The sequence below is a fragment of the Argopecten irradians genome, chromosome 2 (genome assembly GCF_041381155.1).
Source record: "Argopecten irradians isolate NY chromosome 2, Ai_NY, whole genome shotgun sequence".
NCBI lineage: Eukaryota > Metazoa > Mollusca > Bivalvia > Pectinida > Pectinidae > Argopecten > Argopecten irradians.
The window spans coordinates 24393615-24419468 of record NC_091135.1 but is presented as its reverse complement, the minus strand read 5'-3'; the positions used below and the strand labels follow the sequence as shown (position 1 = coordinate 24419468).

The following is a 25854-nucleotide window of genomic DNA, read 5'->3' as shown; positions in this document are numbered from 1 at the left end:
CATCTTTTGACTTCATTCCATCACCAAAAGACACATAAGTCCTCCACAAATGTTATCAGGTATCATGTGGTATGTGAATTAGTCCCATTCATGATTAAACACACTGACATTGAGAACAATGTCAGTGTCTGTTTTTGATTGAATAGCATGGGAGAAAAAGTGACTTTTGATAATAACTGTTAGCCTGTTTTCGAAGCAAACCTCTGTGAGTATTTCATTTTAGTCCTGTTCAGTCCGTTTCTGGTAATCCTGACTGGCATTCAATGGTAGGATTACTATTGCAATACTATTTCTATTGGGGAAGGAGGGGGGGCACTAATGGGATAGTTTAAGTAATGCAGACTACTATTGCAATAGTATTGCATTCTGAATTCTTTTAAATTCAGTCTATCAATTGAAATTTATGTCGTACATCTGGAGCAGTTCTCGTTTAGAGTTACTTCCCTTTGCTAGTGTCAGTGACAATGGAACTAATTCATGAACTGTATGATACCCATGAACATTTGTGCGGGACTAGTATCATTAGTGGTAATTGAACATAATTCTTTGTAATCTTACCACTGAAATAACATTAGTGTGGGATATCATCTTTTGACTTCATTCCATCACCAAAAGACACATAGGTCCTCCACAAATGTTATCAGGTATCATGTGGTATGTGAATTAGTCCCATTCATGATTAAACACACTGACATTGAGAACAATGTCAGTGTCCGTTTTTGATTGAATAGCATTGAGGAAAAGTGACTTTTGATAATAACTGTTAGCCTGTTTTCGAAGCAAACCTCTGTGAGTATTTCATTTTAGTCCGGTTCCTACAATTTTTACTATTGCAATACTATTTCTATTAGGGGGAAACACTATTGGGATAGTTAAATATGCAGTGCAGTGTCCGTTTTGAGTTACTTCCCTTTGCTAGTGTCCGTGACAATGGGACTAATGCACGTAGCACGTTTTACCCGATAATGGCGATGAAATAACGCTAGCACAGGATAATTAATCTTTTCACGTCATTCCATCACCAATAGAAACAATAGCCCCGCATAGACTTTATTTGTTTTTGATTGAATAGCACGGGGGATGGGGAAGAGTGACTTTTAATTGATAGACTGCTATCGTATCAAACCTCTGCGAGTACTTCATTTTAGTCCAGTTCAGTCCGTTTCTGGTAATACTGACTGGCATTCAATGGTAGGATTACTATTGCAATACTATTTCTATTGGGAGAAACACTATTGGGAGAGTTTAAGTAATGCAGATTACTATTGCAGTAGTATTGCATTCTGAATTCTTTTAAATTCAGTCTATGAATTGAACTTCATGTCGTACATCTGGAAGCAGTTTTGGTTTAGAGTTACTTCCCTTTGCTAGTGTCAGTGACAATGGAACTAATTCATGAACCATATGATACCCATGAACATTTGTGCAGGAATAGTATCATTAGTGGTAAATGAACATAATTCTTACTGCTGAAATAACATTAGTGTGGGATATCATCTTTTGACTTCATTCCATCACCAAAAGACACATAAGTCCTCCACAAATGTTATTAGGTATCACGTGGTATGCGAATTAGTCCCATTCATGATTAAACACACTGACATTGAGATCAATGTCAGTGTCTGTTTTTGATTGAATAGCATGGGAGAAAAAGTGACTTTTGATAATAACTGTTAGCCTGTTTTCGAAGCAAACCTCTGTGAGTATTTCATTTTAGTCCAGTTCCTACAATTTTTACTATTGCAATACTATTTCTATTAGGGGGAAACATTATTGGGATAGTTTAAATATGCAGTGCAGTGTCCGTTTTGAGTTACTTCCCTTTGCTAGTGTCCGTGACAATGGGACTAATGCACGTAGCACGTTTTACCCGATAACTTTTCATGTGTACAACCTCTGTGAGATTTCAAATGTAGTCCCTGTGTTTTGGTAAGACTTATGATCTATTGCAATATATGGGGGGGGAAACTTTATTGATGAGTTTAATTCATACATATTTGCAATAGTGGGGCTGAATTCAATTAAATCAGGTATCATCAGAAATTATACAATCCAAAACTTTGGAGAAAGTAACATTGCAATAACTAACATTAGTTTAATTCAGCAATGATATCATGGTTTGCATGGTAAAAATCTAAATAGCAAAAAACTACATTCCACCAATAGAATGTGTACTTTATTCAGTTTTGACAATGAAACATTCATGTGTTTTTTGGTTTTAAGATTGTTTAGCTATTGGGGAAAAATGATTGTAACTTTACATGAAAAATTTGTATTGTTCATTTTAGCAATGGTTGAAAAAAGATTCAAGTGAAAATCTAAAAAAAGCAAAAGTACTAGACCATAATGTGTAATGTATTATTCATTGCATGTTAACTCTCAAGTTTTTTTATTCTTTGATACGAATTTTTTTATATACTTTTGGCAGATAATTGTAATTTTGTGCACACTTTGAATGCTAAATTATAATTACATAAGAACAAGTGTCTATTGAAAATTAAAAGTTCACTCTCTGATTTAGAGTATTTTCTATGTGTTGGGGGAAAAGATTTCTTACACAAAAATCTGCCATTTTCAGCAGTATGTTTCCATGGTTACCTGACAAAAGTACAAAAAGTGAAAACCTTAAAATAGCAAAAGCCCTACTAAGACCATAAGAACCAATGATTGTTTCGGCATTCTCTCTGGTTTTTAGAGTTAATGCTCCGGGAAAGCGAACCTGGTAAAAAATATGTTTATTTCAGCAATGTTTCCATGGTACGGAAAAAAATGCAAATGGAAATGAAAACCTAAATAATAGCAAAAGCACTGAAACCAATAAGACCAATTGTGTGTACAATTCCCGGAAACCATACGAAACGTACGGACGGACTTGTTGTATAACCCCCCCCCGCCAACTTCGTTCGGCGGGGGAATAAAAAACTGAACATTGAGAACAATGTCGGTATTTGTTTTTTGATTGAATAGCACGGGGTGTGGGGGGGGGGGGGGGGGGGGGGGGGGGGGGTGGGGGGGGGGTGGGGGGAGAGTGACTTTTAATTGATAGACTGCTATCGTATCAAACCTCTGCAAGTACTTCATTTTAGTCCTGTTCAGTCCATTTCTGGTAATCCTGACTGGCGTTCAATGGTAGGATTACTATTGCAATACTATTTCTATTGGCGGAAACACTATTGGGATAGTTTAAGTAATGCAGACTACTATTGCAATAGTATTGCATTCTGAATTCTTTTAAATTCAGTCTATGAATTGAAATTGATGTCGTACATCTGGAGCAGTTTTGGTTTAGAGTTACTTCCCATTGCTAGTGTCAGTGACAATGGAACTAATTCATGAACTATATGATACCCATGAACATTTGTGCAGGACTAGTATCATTAGTGGTAAATGAACATAATTCTTACTGCTGAAATAACATTAGTGTGGGATATCATCTTTTGACTTCATTCCATCACCAAAAGACACATAAGTCCTCCACAAATGTTATCAGGTATCATGTGGTATGTGAATTAGTCCCATTCATGATTAAACACACTGACATTGAGAACAATGTCAGTGTCTGTTTTTGATTGAATAGCATTGAGGAAAAGTGACTTTTGATAATAACTCTTAGCCTGTTTTCAAAGCAAACCTTTGTGAGTATTTCATTTTAGTCCGGTTCCTACAATTTCTACTACTGCAATACTATTTCTATTAGGGGGAAACACTATTGGAATAGTTTAAATATGCAGTGCAGTGTCCGTTTTGAGTTACAAATGTACTTCCCTTTGCTAGTGCCTGTGACAATGGGACTAATGCACGTACCACGTTTTACCCGATAATGGCGTTGAAATGACACTAGCACAGGATAATTAATCTTTTCATGTCATTCCATCACCAATAGAAACAATAGCCCCGCACAGACTTTTTCAGGTATCACATGGTACATGAATTTAAAAGTCCAATTCATGATCAAACACAGGACAATGTCGGTATTTGTTTTTGATTGAATAGTATGGGGGAGAGTGACTTTTAATTGATAGTCTGCTATCGTATCAAACCTCTGCGAGTACTTCATTTTATTCCAGTTCAGTCCGTTTCTGGTAATCCTGACTGGCGTTCAATGGTAGGATTACTATTGCAAAACTATTTCTATTGGGAGGAACACTCTTGGGAGAGTTTAAGTAATGCAGACTACTATTGCAATAGTATTGCATTCTGAATTCTATTAAATTCAGTCTATGAATTGGACTTCATGTCGTACATCTGGAGCAGTTTTGGTCTATTTGGGGGAACACTATTGGGATAGTTTAAGAAATGCAGACTACTATTGCAATAGTATTGCATTCTGAATTCTATTTAATTCAGTCTATGAATTGAACTTCATGTCGTACATCTGGAGCAGTTTTGGTCTATTTGGGGAAACACTATTGGGATATTTTAAGTAATGCAGACTACTATTGCAATAGTATTGCATTCTGAATTCTATTTAATTCAGTGTATGAATTGAACTTCATGTCGTACATCTGGAGCAGTTTTGGTCTATTTGGGGAAACACTATTGGGATATTTTAAGTAATGCAGACTACTATTGCAATAGTATTGCATTCTGAATTCTATTTAATTCAGTCTATGAATTGAACTTCATGTCGTACATCTGGAGCAGTTTTGGTCTATTTGGGGAAACACTATTGGGATATTTTAAGTAATGCAGACTACTATTGCAATGGTATTGCATTCTGAATTCTTTTAAATTCAATCTATGAATTGAAATTTATGTTGTACATCTGGAGCAGTTTTGGTTTAGAGTTACTTCCCATTGCTAGTGTCAGTGACAATGGAACTAATTCATGTACCATATAATACCAACTATTATAACTGTTAGCCTGTTTTCGAAGCCTCTGTGAGTATTTCATTTTAGTCAAGTTCCTACAATTTTTACTATTGCAATACTATTTCTATTAGGGGGGAAACACTATTGGGATAGTTGAAATATGCAGACTGCAATTACAATAGTATTGTAATGGTGTTGCATTCTGAATTCTATTCAATTCCAGTCTAAGAATTGGTCGCCATACTGTAGTTGCTTTAGAGTTCTTCAACGACCATGTATCTTATAGAAGTGATTATAATAGATAATTGAGTCATTATAATGTACTCTAACCTGAACCGAATCTTATATTTGTACACAAGTTGTTAATTACCTAGAGTTATCCAACTTGATGACAAAGCCTGAGTTGTCATAAATGCCATGCTCTCCAAAGATCTGATAGGGTGACGATTTCTCTGTCCAGGTCTCGTTCTGGTCGAGAGAAATATTGGCCATTTTGTTGGAGAAGGTGTAGTCAAGGAGACAAAGTTCTGGTAGGTGGGGTAACTTCTGTTGGCATGGCTCCTCCTCTACTCTCAACTGACGTAAATGGATCTGACCAATCACAAAGCTGCTTCCATGGAGGGCAAAGTTCTGTTGAGAAAAATTTGAATCTATAGTTACATCTGTATTTATATATCAATATACTTATAAATTGGCATTCCAACAATATGTCCATTCAGTACATATTAGGATTTTCAAAATGATGAATTTGTGCAACATGGTGGTTTGATAGTTACTTGAAAGACCTTGGAGATAATACCTAAATGATCTTGGAAATGTTGTTATGGTAATTGCAGTCAGTACATAAGGTATGTTACATGGTGGTTTGATAGTTACCTGTATGATCTTGGAGTTAGTTACCTGTGTGACCTTGGAAATAGTTACCTGTATGATCTTGGAGATAGTTACCTATACGACCTTGGAGATAGTTACCTGTATGACCTTGGAGAGTTATCTGTATGACCTTGGAGATAGTTACCTGTACGACCTTGGAGATAGTTACCTGTACGACCTTGGAGATGTTGTTATGGTGACTGTAGTCAGTATATAAGGTATGTAACATGGTGGTCTGACTCCAGTTGTACCAATCCCAGGGTCGAGAGATATCAGCAAACTTCACTGGACCAGATCTGGTGATAAATGGTGAGATATGTCATTCAGAAAAGATAAAAATGATAAAAAACATTATCAAGGATTGAATTTTTATTATTTATCAATTTCAATGTTAATTTTGATGAAAAAAGATGGTTTATTGGTTTGCCAACATTTCATATAAATCTTTGATAACTTGAATGAAGTAAAAAGGGGGAGATAATCTGTGTTAATAAGTTGGAAAGGGGAGATAACTTACCTGACAAATGAATCCTTGTTGGCCTGGTTGAGGTAGAAAGGGGAGATAACTTACCTGACTAATATATCCTTGTTGGCCTGGTTGAGGTAGAAAGGGGAGATAACTTACCTGACAAATGAATCCTTGTTGGCCTGGTTGAGGTAGAAAGGGGAGGTAACTTACCTGACTAATAAATCCTTGTTGGCCTGGTTGAGGTAGAAAGGGGAGATAACTTACCTGACTAATGAATCCTTGATAGCCTGGTTGAGGTAGAAAGGGGAGGTAACTATATCCTTCCCAAAGGCCATGACACACAGGAGGATAAACATCACACAGAAGCCCACAGTATTACTGTCAAACAATCAAAACAGCTTTAATTGTTTTCACTTTCCTAAATGTACATGTATATTTGATCAAATTCCCTAGGCCATATTATTATATTGTTAATTACTTTGACTCATCTAATGATGCCAGCAAATTTCAAAGACAAAAACCTACCTTATGAGTGACATGGCCTTTTTCTCCTTTAAGATTTTTTTTCTGGCCTCTATCAGCTGTTTTTCCTGTGGAGGTCGGGCAAATCTCAGGTATCGGGACCTCTGTCTGGCCGCCACACCCTGTCAACAGAAAGTATTTATATACCTGTAAGTGTTTCGCCAAATATATAAATCAAGCTCTAAATTAGTTTTTATTAAAAAATTTAAGTTCAACATCAGTATTTGTTCTGCCATTGATTAGATGCCTTACTCTATTTATTCTGAAGTTAATATGTCTGTTATTGTGATAAATTACTAAATTACTGACCTTTCCCAATTTACAAATGCTGATCCTCTCTAATTACATATTGTGAGATTACTTAATCGCTGACCCTTTCTAATTTACATATTATGAGATAACTAAATCACTGACCCTTTCTAATTTACATATTATGAGATAACTAAATCACTGACCCTTTCTAATTTACATATTATGAGATAACTAAATCACTGACCCTTTCTAATTTACATATTATGAAATTACTAAAATGCTGATCCTCTCTAATTGCATATTATGAAATTACTAAATCACTGACCCTCTCTAATTACATATTGTGAGATTACTAAATCACTGACCCTCTCTAATTGCATATTGTGAGATTACTAAATCACTGACCCTCTCTAATTTACATATTGTGAGATTACTAAATTGCTGAACCTCTCTAATTACATATTGTGAGATTACTATACCACTGACCCTCTCTAATTGCATAATGTGAGATTACCAAATCAATGACCCTCTCTAATTTACATATTGTGACATTACTAAATCACTGACCCTCTCTATCTCCTTGTGTTCGTCCAGTGTCTCCTTCGCCTTTTCCTTCTTTCTCCTGAGTATCTCTAACTTGGCCTGCTCTCCGAACGCCCCTTCTTCATAGTGGTCCAGGATGGAAGGATTGTTTCTGTACTTAACAGCAGTATAGACCACCGCTATACAGATCTATAGACAAAATGTTATATAGAATATAGACCACCGCTATACAGATCTATAGACAAAACGTTATATAGAATATAGACCACCGCTATACAGATCTATAGACAAAACGTTATATAGAATATAGACCACCGCTATACAGATCTATAGACAAAACGTTATATAGAATATAGACCACCGCTATACAGATCTATAGACAAAACGTTATATAGAATATAGACCACCGCTATACAGATCTATAGACAAAACGTTATATAGAATATAGACCACCGCTATACAGATCTATAGACAAAACGTTATATAGAATATAGACCACCGCTATACAGATCTATAGACAAAACGTTATATAGAATATAGACCACCGCTATACAGATCTATAGACAAAACGTTATATAGAAAGGAAATAGACCACCGCTATACAGATCTATAGACAAAACGTTATATAGAATATAGACCACCGCTATACAGATCTATAGACAAAACGTTATATAGAATATAGACCACCGCTATACAGATCTATAGACAAAACGTTATATATAGAATATAGACCACCGCTATACAGATCTATAGACAAAACGTTATATAGAATATAGACCACGCTATACGATCTATACAAAGTTATATAGAATATAGACCACCGCTATACAGATCTATAGACAAAACGTTATATAGAATATAGACCACCGCTATACAGATCTATAGACAAAACGTTATATAGAATATAGACCACCGCTATACAGATCTATAGACAAAACGTTATATAGAATATAGACCACCGCTATACAGATCTATAGACAAAACGTTATATAGAATATAGACCACCGCTATACAGATCTATAGACAAAACGTTATATAGAATATAGACCACCGCTATACAGATCTATAGACAAAACGTTATATAGAATATAGACCACCGCTATACAGATCTATAGACAAAACGTTATATAGAATATAGACCACCGCTATACAGATCTATAGACAAAAGTTATATATAGAATAAGACCACCGCTATACAGATCTATAGACAAAACGTTATATAGAATATAGACCACGCTATAAGATCTATAGACAAAACGTTATATAGAATAAGACCACCGCTATAGATCTATAGACAAAACGTTATATAGAATATAGACCACGCTATACAGATCTATAGACAAAACGTTATATAGAATATAGACCACGCTATACAGATCTATAGACAAAGAATATAGACCACGCTATACAGACTATAGACAAAACGTTATATAGAATATAGACCACCGCTATACAGATCTATAACAAAGTTATATAGAATATAGACCACCGCTATACAGATCTATAGACAAAACGTTATATAGAATATAGACCACCGCTATACAGATCTATAGACAAAACGTTATATAGAATATAGACCACCGCTATACAGATCTATAGACAAAACGTTATATAGAATATAGACCACCGCTATATAGATCTATAGACAAAACGTTATATAGAATAAAGACCACCGCTATACAGATCTATAGACAAAACGTTATATAGAATATAGACCACCGCTATACAGATCTATAGACAAAACGTTATATAGAATATAGACCACTGCTATATAGATCTATAGACAAAATGTTATATAGAATATAGACCACTGCTATACAGATCTATAGACAAAACATTATATAGAATAAAAACCACCGCTATATAGATCTATAGACAAAATGTTATATAAAACTATGAAACTATATGTATACATATAAATTCCAAACTCTCAGGTGAGGTAATGTTTTTTTTACCTTTGATAAACAAAATACATTATGAACTTGATTAGAATGGTACAAAAATCAAACAATTACATAATGAAATAATTATGTTACAACTATTCCAAAGAAATATCTTTATTACCTCCAAGGTGTTTTTAAAGGACTGCCTACCATTTGTAGATAAGTACTGAAGATATCCTACAATTAATGGATGTAAGATGGAGATCATGTATCATTAATGGATGAGAGAAAAAGATTACTTACCATTGCTGGATTAGAGATGAAGATTACTTACCACCAATGGATGAGAGATGAAGATTACTTACCGCCAATGGATGAGAAATGAAGATTACTTACCATTAATGGATGGGATATGAAGGTTACTTACCGTCAATGGATGAGAGATGAAAATTACTTACCATTAATGGATGAGAGATGAAGATTACTTACCATTAATGGATGAGAGATGAAGATTACTTACCATTAATGGATGAGAGATGAAGATTACTTACCATTAATGGATGAGAGATGAAGATTACTTACCATTAATGGATGAGAAATGAAGATTACTTACCATTAATGGATGAGAGATGAAGATTACTTACCATTAATGGATGTGATATGAAGGTTACTTACCGCCAATGGATGAGAGATGAAAATTACTTTCCGCCAATGGATGAGAGATGAATATTACTTACCATTAATGGAAGAGAGATGAAGATTACTTACAATTAATAGATGAGGGATGAAGATTACTTACCGCCAATGGATGAGTGATGAAGATTACTTACCGCCAATGGATGAGAGATGAAGATTACTTACCATTAATGGATGAGATATGACGATTACTTACCATTAATGGATGAGATATGAAGATTACTTACCATCAATGGATGAGAGATGAAGATTACTTACCATTAATGGATGAGAGATGAAGATTACTTACCATTAATGGATGAGAGATGAAGATTACTTACCATTAATGGATGAGAGATTAAGATTACTTACCGCTAATGGATGAGAGATGAAGTTTACCTACCATTAATGGATGAGAGATGAAGATACACACGATGGCACTGAAGTACAGGGACTGAAGCCACATCATGCCCTTGGTATGACCAAACCTATCAAAACACATAAATAAAACATAACAATAATTACCTTTTAATAGTAGATGATAACAAATATGGATAAATAATTCAATTTTGCTTGATACGAGCATTTCCATTGGCTTAAAAATTTAATTTATCAGCCCATAAAGGAAAAAATGGCGTCGTCGTTTGTAACGTCGCTTCTGATTGGCTGAGATGACGGCGTGATAATTTCATAGACAAAAGAGTCCCAAAATGAATTTTAAATGTTGAAGAGATTATCTTTAGTAAATTGAATTATAAGGATTAATTTGAATAGATTTTTTATGTTATGGAGATATAACACAAAAATCTGAGTGTACTCTCATCATAAACCGCTTCGCGGTTTATTTATAAAATTATCATTCAGTTGACAGACAACTTTAAATTCTAGTGTTATATGTAATCAGTCGAGCGGTAGATGATAACAAATATGGATAAATAAAACTTCAGCAGTTTTATTAACGACGTACCTGAATCCATACATAATGGTAACAACAGCACAACCCAGACAGATAATCGCACACAAAGTCCAGGCAATGTACTGAAACCAGTAGGGCAGGTACCAACGCTGCTCAAATGTCTTCCTTGAACTTAAAACTGAAAGCAAACATAAAATGCTGTTACGTCTGATAATTTTAAGAAACATAATGTCGCTTTAAAATTTTATAATGTCTGATTTTCTTTTTAATACATCTAGTGACATTTCTTCTTTCAAATTGGAAATATAAGCTAATTTTTATTGGTTTTCTCTCTTTGCTTTTAAATTCATTTGCTCAGATCACTGTTTCAGCAGATGAACACAATAAATATTGGTACATTCTATCCTTGGTTTTTGTCATCTCTCTTAAGTTTTTCCCTGGTACTCTTTAAGAGTTTTGATCATCATATCATATGAGATCTGGAAAAAGAAGTAAAATTAAATTTTTGATCATTACCTGATGACTTTTGACTGACTGAACTGGAGACAGACGGTGCCTTGTTCTTTATACTGCTTGCCTGTGAGCTTATGGTCATCTGTGGCCGAGGGTCAGTACTGTTGGAGTCCTCAAACCCACTAGAAGCCTGGTCAGTCTCAGAACCGATCACTCTTTTATGGAGTATGTTTGTAGGGGTGAGTGTTGCCTGTCGTTGCTGAGAGGCTTCGTCGTTGGTCTTGCCACTTGTCGTTTCTTCTATGGACATAGTGGAATGTTGTCGTTTCATCCACTGTTTTTGTGCCCAGTCCTGAATACTTGGCCAGTTTAAGATGGACTGATCTAATATGCTGTATGTCATTACAGGTTGGACAGCCTCCGAATCTTCGTCGTCGTCATCCTGTGGGACACCATCTGGTTTACCACTCGAGTAATGTTGGTCTTTTTCCTCCTCCAACTCAGGGTCAACTTCACTTTTAGACTTCTGCTTCTATAGGTAACAGATACAATACGTTAAACAATCAATGAATACATACAAGTCCCCATTGGCTACATTCATTTGTAGTAAAAATTGTAATATTTAAAGTCAAAGAGGGTTATAGTGCCAATTAAGGTAAAATATCAGACAATTTACCCACAGCTGCCTAACATGGCTCCCAGATGGAGCAACAAAAGGAGGAACATGAAAGAGCACTTACATTTAGAATTGTCGTTACCATGGCCAATAGGAAAAGGGTTCGTAGAAGAATGACAGGTATTTTACTGCTTATGGCTCCTAGCAGCACAGGTTAATTAACGTACATAGACGTTAATCAGCTTAATTTCCTTCCTTCTGTAATATTGAGACTTTAGAAGGAGTATATATACTTACCTTGCTTCTGCGAAACAGGAGTGCCAAGAACAAGTTGACTGGAATGGTTACAGCACAACAGATAGCACCCACAGTCACATTCCTCAGAGATAAGTCCAACAGTCCAAACTCACCTCGTACCTGTAACATAAACTGCTTTGTCACATCAATACTAAAATATTATATCATGATAAGTCTCAAATGGATGTAATAGTAACATGTTCTTACCTCTGGTGGCGTCTGTTTGTACCACATGGCGTTGAGACACATGTACATCATAAGCAGGGTGAGACAGCAGGTGAGACGCTGAGTTCGTGTGAAATGACTCGGAGAAGGGTGAGTAAACAAGGATGTCCACAGATGATAGTCAGCCATGTACTGTGTGCCCTTGGCCCAGAAAACCTACAACAAAACCAGCAATCTCCAGTTACTCTGACACATTCACATAGCTGCAATATTGTAGCTCAAAAGACTTATAGACAGATAATGGTGTCGTCTTTAGAGCTACAATTGGTGCTTATTACCTAGTGCCTAATGAAGCAAAGAAATGATCGTGAAAATCATTATTAAAATGTTTGTATGCAATTTATCGTACTTGTTTTATATCACTTACCTATCAGACAATAAAACTGAACTGTATAAAATGTAAAATTCATAAGGAGAATTTTTTTTTCATATATCAATTTGAAGGTCTTTTCGAAAGAAAATTACACGGCAAGTCTACAAATTGTGAACTTGACAACTTGTGAATGTTATGGTAGATATTAAAATATGGTCATTATGCTTGTTTTGGACAAAAATAATATATAAATGCATGTATACACATAAAATAATCGTAAACCTACAAAAAAGTATAGAAAATTGTGTCAGAGTAATTTTCTGAGGCAGTGCTCCACTAGGACACATAGGCATCATTTCGTACCCAGCTGAAAGGTATAGTAGGCCGGGTATGCATATTGGCTCTAATTCACATATCAACCCCAATACCTAGGGCTAACAAGCAGTGATTGGGTGGTGTAGTTAAGCTATTCACATTTTACCTAGTTGGCTGGCCATGTTTTGATCTCCAGCACAAAGGTGAAAAGTTCAGATGTTACCTACCCAATGAGATGGGGTTTTCCCCGCACTCAAAAACCCCTTATGTATATCTCCAGACCATCAAAAATGATTTGTATAATTTGTTTCACAATGTAATTCAATGTCTAGTACATATATTTCTCAATTTAAAATCAAAATAAGATTGATTCATAACCTCAAGTCAAATTACCATTACAATTTTTGCTCTGTATGAGGAAAGCTTACCCTGCGGACACCAAGGCTGCCTTCCAGTGCCATGAACTCGCGCTCCACCTTGCCATCCTCCTCCTCCACGGCCAGCCATTTCTCCGATAAGAAGTAGTATATATTACCTAGAACCAAACAATTACACTTATATTCATATCTCGATTAAACAATACAATAATATCCTTACAATATTAACAAATCTAAAAGTAATGAGCAGAATCTTGAGCAATTTCCCAGCTAATGTTGCTCTTTCAAAGGAGTTGTAATAACATGAGGGTCTATTTTCATGAACTTCTTTATCTGCAATATGTGCATATAGTACATCACGTGATATAATACTGGATTCTGATTGGCTACACACATGGGTACTATTTGCAATAGTGCCCGGGCAAGCGGGCACTATTGAAGTGGCGCGAAATTGAACGTGAATGTATTGTGACGTTACCATTACATGACGTTGCGCTTCGACCAAGACGTCAAGATGGCGGACAGGCTGTTGTGTGCAGGGATGGAAGCAAATGTTGCTTTTCTACAGAAGACAGTTCACTAATGTTCTATATTGATCTACTTTTAATTTTCATGAAGCTGAATCCTGTTTTTATAGAATCCCATATTTCTGCGACAATTCATATGTTGTACTTTTGATGTAACAACGTGGTGTGGAAAGATAGCGTTGCGAGGTATCGCTTGACATACTTCTATTACGATGACATAAAACCTTTTTTCATGTCATCGTAATAGAAGTACATAGATGTACGTAGAAGTACGTAGATGTACTAAACCCATTATGGCCTGGTAGAAAAGGCTCTATTGCCTCATAGTATTGTCTCATGATGGAATAGTGCCCGAGCCGAAGGCGAGGGCACTATTCCATCCCTCGACAATACTATGAGGCAATAGTGCCCTCTCAACCAGGCCATAATAGATAAATAGATAATGCCCTTAGGCAATGCAATGTCCTTATCATTGTGTGGAACAGGCTTGGGAGAGGCTACACTTTGTGTAACAGAAGAAGAGAAAATTTAGCGGCAAGACTGGGATTCCAACCTGGGACCCTCCAACCCCTAACCAAGTGACCGACTGACCAGCTAGTCACTGATGATCGACCCAGTCCAATTCTGCTACACTTTGTATGCATAACTCAACATCTTTCCACATATATTATCAGCTAAAAATATACAAACCATTGTTGAGATCCTTCACAATAATCCGACTGAGATACCAGCTAGGACTCTGTCCGGAGTTGTTGTGCCAGATCTGTACTTTCCAAATCTTACCAATACTGTCAGGTAATCTATTGACAGGAAAAGTGATATTAACTATCAAACAGTTATCTCCACTATATAGGTACTTAAGTATACAGACACAAAACATTAGTTATCTCCCCTATCTAACAGTTATCTCCCCTGTATATAGAAACTAAAATCTTTTAACACAAAACATAAGTTATCTCCCCATCTAACAGTTATCTCCCCTGAATATAGATACTAAAGTCTATAAACACAAAACATTAGTTATCTCCCCTATCTTATGTTCATCTCCACTCTATATAATATTAAAAAAAATATCTGCCATCACCATGAAGCCTTACGGGAGTTGATACTTAGATCTTTCAAGATCATAAAGTTATGGTATCATATGTATTTATCAAAACCTGGATAACAAACTTAAATTGATGTATTAAATGATTTTAAGTGCTTCCTTATAGTTAAATAACTCATCTTATACAATTATCTTTGAACAAATATTTTTACATCGCTTAATTATTTGTCATTCAATTATACACACGTAAGAATAAACTTGTCCCTTGAGTTACGTTCAAATAGGGGTCGAGGGTCATCGGTGATTAGTTCTCTCGTCTCGGACATTCCTTCTTCTCCGTGGAGAATGAGACTGATCTGTCAGACAGATTGATTCATTAGTTACAGGTGATATTCTCACAAAGTAAGATCAGCAGGTCAAATCAATTTAGAGTCTGCCAGGTGGTAATTATCAAGTAACTTTTCAAACATGACTTGGACCTTACTTGTAGTTATAATGTCTCCCTTTATTTATTATCTCACAGGTGGCATGATTCATTACCTTGTTTCACCTGCTCAGCCAATTATATTCGTCCAATTTTTTTTTAGATCAACAGATAATAAAATACATTAGATAGATAAGTGAATGGTAAAGCAGTGTAATACACTATAACTGTTACCTTGGCTGTAGTTCCAGCTCCTTTTCTGAAGCCAGTTTCCACGGTAACCTCAAACCTCTGTTGATCAGTGATGGTATTGTCTTGGAGATAAGTTATTCCCCCTTTCTTGGCGTCATAGGTGTCTGCTCGGTGACAGATGACCATGAGGATGGCGTACAGACATAGAATGACCACTATCAGGGTCACAGTAGTCAGGTTCTTATGGTGACTACAATAACCAAAGTATTTATACTAAAATCAGTTAGAAGTATAGTATAAATTAATACAAAATCCGACTGATATCTAGTGATTTTGCCAGTGTAATATTTTTGTATGTAACCTGGAGCGATTTTCATGTATGACGACCATTGGTAGCAAATCCATCGTGACATCATCACACACACAATCAAGTCATGCCAGGTAAAAATGATGTGATGTCAAGATTTCAAGGAGGCTGATACAAAATGGCTGCCTCCTCTGGATTTTGTAGCATATTCCGGTGTTGAAAATCTTTAAAATGTAGGTTAATTGTTGAAGTTATGTGAAAAAAGTATCTTAAATCGGTTTTAACTTCATATGAGATTTTATGAAACTTACTAGATGTTTTATCTACATCAATTAAATTAATTAACCAGCATACTTAATACTGTACCTGAATGTGTTATAATTAATAATAATTAAGCAGCACAAAAAAAAAAACCATATTATATAATTTGATTACAATAAATAAAGGGTCACTCAATATATATTATATCATATTATATTGTATTCTATATCAAAGCATATCCATTCAAGGAAATCAAAAATTGAATCTTTTCCTAGAGATGCACAAATTATCTGAAATGCTTCGACAAGCTTTCCAAATACATGAATGTATACGACTATATATATATACTATGTTACCAACTATATATTTAGGTACAGGTTTATAATACTATCATTACTAAACACACTAACAGTGATGAGAAACAAACCATTCACTGAAGACTCAGGACAGAAAAACATCTCAATTAATTGGTCATTACCACAAAAATTGATTACCCAAAGGATCAAACCCAAAAACCAGTCTTTAGTATTATCTAATAAACTACAAAGAGTTTACATCAGAGAAAAAGTAATTTGGTTTCGTTCTATAAACTGTACACCGGTCAATGGAACAGCCTTTAATTAAAACATCTATTAAAAGCTTCATATGATGCCCACATAGAGCTGTATTACCAAGTCATTACTCACGAGAAAAAGTCTTCGACAGGGATGAAGGATAATTCGTTTGGGACAAGATCGAAGTGGCTCCCGAACGCAGTCAGGTGACTGCAGCTGTAAAAGGGAATGTCCTGTTTTATCGTCACTGCTAATGAATAATCAATCTAGTCAGTACCAAGTCTAATCCACTTATCTTAATAATCACATTTTCTACACTTAATTCTCAACGTAGATTGCTTTATTACAGCCAATATGGCTGATTTTAGTATCTACACAATAGAAAATACACTTAGTCTCGATAGAAATAATCAGAATATATTTCTGACCAGTAAAATCATGTTCTGTGTATAGTAACTATCATCAGGAACATTAGAAGTACACTGTAATTACATTCCCTAAAGCTGGTGAATTTTCTAGCAAATTTCAACCCAATTCACTTGGATTCATCTATGGGAGTAATCCGTAATGAGTGAAATGAAGATGCCTTAGAGGAAATACTGTGACTGTATTGTAAATAATATGATCAGCCATAGTATCTTTAAATGAATTTGGTTCCATTGAATTATATATCATTGAAAAGACTCACTTTATATTTTGTCAAATATAAAAGGAAAATTGGAAATCATTTTAGAAGAAATAACATTCAAAAGGCTTCAGAAATAATTTGGTTAATATCATTGTATGATATAAAATTTGGATGTTCTTGATTTGCTCTCGAGTTATTTAGAATATGGGCTCGCTTTTATTTGGTCATAATCACATGGACTGACGTAAGACATTGGACTACCATCATTATTGATCATGAGAGGATAGTATTATTTACCGGCAGTGTGTGACGTAATATGTAGATCCGCCAGTGCTCCAACATCCATCGCCGGACCATTTCCTCAGTGTATCATTCCAGAAAAGACAGTCTGCCCACCATATCTTCAAAGTGTAGTTTCTCTGAGTTGCCTCCCCTTGTCTGTGTCTGCCGGAGTTATAGCCTCCGTCCACTATACCTAGGTAATAGCTACCTGTAACTGCAAGGAAAATGTCATATTCCATTCAAATGTGTCAACTCTCAAACAGCAAAAGGTTATCTCCGAAACCATCTTTGCCTTGGTAATATTTTTGTTGAAGGCCATGATGGATGTAATTGCAGAGTCTTTTGTATACCTGGTAATATATTACAGGCTCCGATACACAATATGGCTTTCACATTGTTCGTTAATAAACAGATTCCATATTGGATTTTTAATAAAAAGTTCCTCAAATACAGGTACATTCCAGTCAGCAAGGCATTCAATGATTATAGAGTTCTCATCTTCAGGTACATGTAGGTCTTGGCTCTAAAGCCCTAACTTCTGGTATCATTGTTCGTAAGATACACTGTGTTAAACTAACTTACTTACTGTACTTAAATCAACCTATATTCTAATTTTGATTGGTTTTCTAGATTACTTATTCCATATTCAAAAATTATTCTTCTGAAATACTAAATAACACATTTACCAAAATCCTATACGACAACTTGGTAGGGTATCTCCAATCCTGAATCTAAGGTCATTTTGGAATATTGCTATTGCAAATAGGCATCAGTTCATACCTTTTTAGCCAAAATAAGGCCAGCATCAAGTTACAAAATGCTTTTATTTCCAAGAAATATCTACTGGTATATATATTTAGTCTTTGTATGAGTTAAAGTCTATTGTATGAACATTACTGTAAATATACATACTTTAGTGGTAAATCATCATATCATATTAATTATATCTTTGTGTTTTTATTGCCAGAAATTTTGCACTAGTTGTATATTGATCATTCGTTATAACGATCTTATAATAGTTGTCATTAATCATCACTGTGCAAACCTAGATCTTAAAAGTCAATTAATTGCACTAAAATTTGATTGCTAGAATATAGAAACATTTGCATCAATTTTACAACAATGAAATTGGTTTTTTTTTTGTCTACAGAGAAATTTTATGATACTTTTATTGCCAATTAGGTGGTAGTTTTTTGGCCTTCTTAATAGATGTATCCGGACTAAAATCTGCAATCAAATGTCATTTTACAACTGTATTGACATATGAATAAAAGTGAATGACAGTTCAGTGAAAACATTAAAGTTATACAGCTCTTTATACTACCAACATTGTGTGCATTAGCTCAGAAAATTGATCTCAACATGGCTTCAAAAAGATCTCAATATTTTTACAATCCCTTTTCATTATAGCTTCAATTAAATTTTCACTTTTTATCTTTTATATCCTGCCTCCATTAGAGCACGCGTGATAGACTCGACTTTACAGCGACCATTTTCCTTAGTTCTACATGGATATGCTGTCACTGGACAGAAGAGATGACCTTTTAAAAGGTTTTCCATTTTGGTTGTTCTCCTCCATTGCCTAGAACTTGGTAATAGTATCCATGTAACAAAGTTAAAATCCAGCCAGGCCCATCAATCCTTGTTACAGACAAAAATGATTTATGCATTCTGGCAATGATCTGAGACACGGTGTTAGCCAACCAATGTAAATATCTGATGTCGTGATTGCTTTTTTTCCTCTTTCGAAGCTTTTATTCAATAATGTATCTCTTTGATCTATGTAAACCCAATGATGGCGAAACCTAGTGTTACCTCCATGTGAGATATTGATGAAACCACTACCCTACATTTTGAACATCGATGAAATGTCAAATTCATCCAAATTAATTTTTGGTCTTACAGAATTTCTAATATAATGTCATAGTGTATTACACATCAGAAAGGGCAAAAATTCCTGGCTAGCTGGATAATGGGATTTTTTCTGAAATTAAGTTTCTATCAAACAATCTTTGGGTAAAATGACTGAACCCATTAGGTCCATGGCTGTATGATATTTTCATGGAGGATGCAGTGCGTGGAGAGATGAATAGAAGCTGACAGGACTCAATTTATAAGAAAAAAATCTACAAGCATTTCTTGGAAAGAAGGCTACAGCACATTGGAAAGAGCCAAGCAGATTATCTGATTAACAGTTAACTATACATAGAATCTCGGCCAGCATTACGGCGGACTCACACGTTGCTCAGTCTGCTTCATCGTATACGCTTTGTCAGGCAAATTGTAGCAGAAACAAAATCTAATTCCATAGCCAATAGGAAACAGATGTAATGTTATAACGGGAATTGTCTCTAGTATCAAACATACAGTGATTCACAAGCTTCATCACATTTACTCCTAAATACATTTGATATAAAATCAAATTTCTAAAGTTGGCAAAGAAGCCAATGTCTGCCTAGAACAACTGATAGGAGAATCTAAATCACGACTCGCACAAATTACATTAGTCAGAGGAGACAGAAAGGTCAACTCTGGTTACCATGGTTACCACTACCCATATCACCTAATCTGTATTAAATCAAGTACTATTTGTGGGCTGGGTACAACACCTAATTGCAAATTATTGGTAGTTCTTGTATAACATTAATTCAGGTAATATTAGTGGTTTTTGTATAACACCGAATTGGATACTATTGGTGGGCTTGGTACAACATCAATATTGGTAGTTTTTGTACAACATTAACTCAGGTACCATTTGTAAAACAACTTATTGGATATTATTTGTGGTTTTTGTATAACATCAAATCAGGTACTATTTGTAGTTTTTGTATAACAACTTATTGGATATTATTTGTGGTTTTTGTATAACATCAAATCAGGTACTATTTGTAGTTTTTGTATAACAACTTATTGGATATTATTTGTGGTTTTTGTATAACATCAAATCAGGAACTATTTGAAGTTTTTGTATAACACCAAATTGGATATTATTTGTAGTTTTTGTAAAACATCAAATTGGATACTACTGGTGGGCTTGGTACAACACCAATATTGGTAGTTTTTGTATAACATTAAATCAGGTACTATTTGTAATTTTTGTATAACACCTAATTGGAAACTACTGATATTGGTGGTTTTATAACACATAAATTGGATACAAGTTTTTGTCACAGTTACAAATGCATATTATATTTGTGGAAGTTGATATTGTTGGAGATTGAAATTGATAAAGATATTAAGAAATAATACAAAAGTAATTTTTTGGCATGGTGTCTCATAAGGAAAATAGATGAAAGAATACTACTATTTGAGGGTGATCGTGTGGTGTAGTGGTTAAGCTACTCGCCTTCCACCTAGTCATCTGGGGTTCGATCTCCAGCAGGGGGTGTGAAAAGGTCAAGGGTCACCTATCCGATCAAGTGGGTTTTCTCCATGCACTCCGGTTTCCTACCACACTAAGACTCCTCATGCACTTTCACCAGGGCCATCAAAAGTGATTTGTACGAATTGTTTAACTTGTTTTGCAATCAGTGTGAAATAAATAAAAGTTTATATTATCTTTAACTACAAAGTGGAGAGGGGAGGACCATCAGTAATTCAAAATTAGGGTTCAGCTTCAGTTGAGCGGTGTCAATAAAAATGTCTGGCTGGTAAGCACTCGGCAAGCCTTATGTATTCACTAAGGTTGTCGCATATACAGTAACATATTTATATATAGATTGTGGGTGAGGCTGTATAATATATGTTATGCCATCATTTGACAGGTTTAGAATCTTCTGCTGTCAAACAGTGCTCAAGCAAGTTTTAAATGTGTAACACTTTACTATAAACATACATACTGTTGCAGGTTAGTAATTGTATAATTTAGTCAAAGCACAACAATCCTTACAATACGGTTTTTGAATTTTTCATGTTTTTGTGAATGATGCATTTCTATAAATGTTCTATCATTGAATGTATTTTTATCATTGCAGACAGCGATAAGACTGATTATCTTGACCAATCCTTTCACAGCACACTTCCCTGAGACTGTAGCTGATACTGATATGTCATATATAAGACAATTAATATATCAGTAAGAGGTGTTATGGCCTTGTAACACATTGTTGATAATGATAAAACATGTGTTTTAGGACCAGAACAATATTTACTAAAGCCTTCTTGATTCTTGTGCATTCTAAACGCAGAATATGTTACTTAGAAGGGGGAGATATCATAATTAACATCTGCAATAATGTGTATCAGCAAATGTTATAACGTTAACGTTAAGGCATTGCGTATAAATGATCACTGAAACGGTGAATGAAGGTCAATGAGCGACTGCCCTTCATCCCTGTATTTTTAAAACCATTTACTGGAGGTGTCTTGATGCTGTCGAAAAAGATCCTTCAAAGACTTAGGCTTGTTTGACACGATTTTGATTCAAGGTAAATGTTGTTAATTTGAACAGCCTTGGGTGCCAATTTTCATCCAAACACATGTCACAGACCCAACATCATGCAGTGAGCCTTATAAAAAGTTGTAAATCAATGTAAATGTTGTAAGACAAATGACATTGGAAAAAACACTCTGTGTTTAAGTGGAGCAGAGCTTGTATTTCTTACAGGATACCACTACGTTTGGAATGTCCCTGATGTTTCCTTGGCTGTAGATGGTCCACACATTTTCAGTGGATAATGGTCATCTGATGTCGTCTTCATTCAGTCCTCGATCTTCAGTCTTAAGACTAGATATGATATCAAATTATGAGGTCAGAGTTCACATTTCACTAAGTTAGCAACAACATGGAAGTAGACTACCGTATTTGACCCTATGTCCCAATAATTTCAATATCCCGGTCATAATTAAAGACCAAAACTGTATACGTTTGCAATAATTGTATCTTTTCAAGCACCTTTTCATTTATTTAAACTATTTATTTCATTGGTAATATCTCATGATATTAGCGTCCTATTCCCTAATAGCCAGTGTAATTTTAGGACATGCTGGGTTAAGGTGGAAGTACCCAGAGAAAAACCACCAACCTGCAGCGAGTACCTGGCATTGAAATATTCCAATAATTTAAGATTAAATTTGATCTTTGATTTTAAATAAACCACCTGAATCTTTCAATAGAATGCCCTCATGTATTATCTCCCCTTACCATATGATAGATTTTGACTTCTATTCGGTACATTGTAATTCTCAAAACATGTTGCTACTAATGCTGTGAAAAGTGAACTCCAAACGCTATGTCCCTGTCATTTTCCATACGTACACTTAATTATCATGTTGGAATAAGAGACATCAAGAGTGTGTAGGATGTAGATATAAATGTAGTTCAGCATTACGTCAATGTCATTTTGTAGACTTGTGATGGAAACAAATCCTTTTACTGACATTGGTGATTATATCCATAACAGTAATCTGAATAGTGTAGTGGACAGACAGCATTAAGGTAGCCAGGGTTACCTCATATGGATTGTTGTTGCTGAGTGGACCAGACAGGTACAGCCAAACAGTTTGATGTGGGCCAAGAGATGAACGCAAACCCAGTCACTTGTACACTATCATATAGTCAAATAAAGTCATATGGTCACAAGAACCTGGTCAAATTGTTTGCAGGACTAAGTGGTTAATATGTTGCAAAAATTCAATTGCTATAGTATTCCACTCTAGTTCACAAGGACAAACAATCATCAAAGCCTTAAATGACAATGGCTATCATAAAATGCAAAATATATGTAGAATCTTATACAAGTCTGTCAATGAAATTAATACATCATATTTCAACCCGAGTGAAAATGAGAATTTTTTTTGCAAGACAGCACAAGGCTTGCCGAGTGCCAACCTGACAAAATCTTTCAGTAAGGTTGAGATATATCTTTCTGTTTAACAGAACAATGTTTGATTATTTTTTTTTGTTCATATGAAAAATGGATTATCTAAGTTTTGGTAAGATTTTTGATGTACCACCTATAATGACCCAGAGGGTAGGGTCAAATTAATCACAATTTACTATAAACCACTTTATTGTCATGTATACTGTACAATATTTTGTGTCTTCTTTATTTTCAAGAAATATGGAATACATTACCAGTAATTCCAATCAAAACCTGTTACTGACAATTGTGCATTATAATTCAGATATATATATCTTTACAATTATTTATAAAACATTGAAATTATAATTGATCATGATCAAGTTATTTCACAAAATCACACGAAATTTGTATTTTGCAATATAAAGTGGTATACAGAATTTACAATGTGTGCTGCAGTTACACAGTATCTTTACAATGTGTGCTGCAATAACATGGTATGTTGACAATGTGTGCTGCAGTTACACTGTATGTTGACAATGTGTGCTGCAGTTACACTGTATGTTGACAATGTGTGCTGCAGTTACACTGTATGTTGACAATGTGTGCTGCAGTTACAAGGTATGTTGCCAATGTGTGCTGCAGTTGCACGGTATGTTGACAATGTGATCTGAAGTTACACTGTAATGTGTGCTGCAGTTACAAAGTATGTTGGCAATGCTGTGGCCGAGAGGTTAAGATGTACCGACATATTACCACATGCCCTCCACCTCTAGGTCGCGAGTTCGAATCCCATGTGGGGCAGTTGCAAGGTACTGACCGCTGGTCGGTGGTTTTTCTCTGGGTACTCCGGCTTTCCTCCACCAACAAACCTGGCAAGTCCTTAAATGACCCTGGCTGTTAATAGGACGTTAAACTAATCAAACAAACAAACTGTATGTTGACAATGTGTTCTGCAGTTACACTGTATGTTGACAATGTGATCTGCAGTTACACAGTATGTTGACAATGTGTGCTGCAGTTACACTGAATGTTGACAATGTGTGCTGCAGTTACACCATATGTTGACAATGTGTGATGCAGTTACACGGTATGCTGACAATATTATCTGCAGTTACACGGTATGCTGACAATATGTGATGCAGTTACACAGTTTGTTGACAATATGTGATGCAGTTACACGGTATGTTGGCAATGTGTGTTGAAGTTATATGGTATGTTGACAATGTGTGTTGCAGTTCCACTGTATGTTGACAATGTGTGCTGCAGTTACACGGTATGCTGACAATATGTGCCGCAATTACATTATATGTTGACAATGTATGCTGCAGTTATACACAGTATGTTGACAATGTGTGCTGCAGTTACACAGTATGTTGACAATATGTGCCGCAATTACATTATATGTTGACAATGTATGCTGCAGTTATACACAGTATGTTGACAATGTGTGCTGCAGTTACACAGTATGTTGACAATGTGTGCTGCAGTTACACAGTATGTTGACAATGTGTGCTGCAGTTACACCATATGTTGACAATGTGTGCTGCAGTTACATGGTATGTTGACAATGTGTGCTGCAGTTCCACTGTATGTTGACAATGTGATCTGCAGTTACACAGTGTTCTGCAGTTACAATGAATGTGAACAATGTGATCTGCAGTTACACTTTATGTTGACAATGTGATCTGCAGTTACACAGTATGTTGACAATGTGTGCTGCATTTACACTGAATGTTGACAATGTGTGCTGCAGTTACACTGAATGTTGACAATGTGTGCTTCAGTTTCACAGTATGCTGACAATGTGATCGGCAGTTACACAGTATGTTGACAATGTGTGCTGCAGTTTCACACTATGTTGACAATGTGTGCTGCAGTTACACTATGTTGACAATGTGTGCTGCAGTTACACATTATGTTGACAATGTGATCTGCAGTTACACAGTATGTTGACAATGTGTGCTGCAGTTACAGTTTCACAGTATGCTGACAATGTGATCGGCAATTACACAGTATGTTGACAATGTGTGCTGCAGTTTCACACTATGTTGACAATGTGTGCTGCAGTTACACTATGTTGACAATGTGTGCTGCAGTTACACTGTATGTTGACAATGTGTGCTGCAGTTACACTGTATGTTGACAATGTGTGCTGCAGTTACATTGTATGTTGACAATGTGTGCTGCAGTTTCACACTATGTTGACAATGTGTGCTGCAGTTACACAGTATGTTGACAATGTGATCTGCAGTTACACAGTATGTTGACAATGTGTGCTGCAGTTAC

The 25854-nt window shown here is 35.4% G+C and overlaps 1 protein-coding gene across 4 annotated transcripts in view; it reads right to left on the bottom strand.

Annotated features, from left to right (window-relative positions):
* Positions 1-25854, bottom strand: part of LOC138314888 (polycystin-1-like protein 1) — a 273559-nt gene that overhangs the window by 21978 nt on the left and 225727 nt on the right. For 2 of the 4 annotated variants that reach the window (XM_069255496.1, XM_069255498.1), the window contains 16 exons: positions 17780-17978; positions 16987-17070; positions 15775-15982; positions 15363-15472; positions 14759-14868; positions 13593-13699; positions 12519-12692; positions 12312-12431; positions 11462-11930; positions 10997-11123; positions 10433-10517; positions 7496-7660; positions 6680-6798; positions 6419-6532; positions 5855-5981; positions 5183-5442 (listed from right to left, as the gene is read on the bottom strand). In XM_069255496.1, coding sequence (XP_069111597.1) covers positions 5183-5442; positions 5855-5981; positions 6419-6532; positions 6680-6798; positions 7496-7660; positions 10433-10517; positions 10997-11123; positions 11462-11930; positions 12312-12431; positions 12519-12692; positions 13593-13699; positions 14759-14868; positions 15363-15472; positions 15775-15982; positions 16987-17070; positions 17780-17978 — 2578 coding nt within the window. Of the gene's footprint in view, positions 1-5182; positions 5443-5784; positions 5982-6418; positions 6533-6679; positions 6799-7495; positions 7661-10432; positions 10518-10996; positions 11124-11461; positions 11931-12311; positions 12432-12518; positions 12693-13592; positions 13700-14758; positions 14869-15362; positions 15473-15774; positions 15983-16986; positions 17071-17779; positions 17979-25854 lie in introns of those variants that run through there. The other 2 variants (XM_069255499.1, XM_069255497.1) reach the window with 2 other exon arrangements.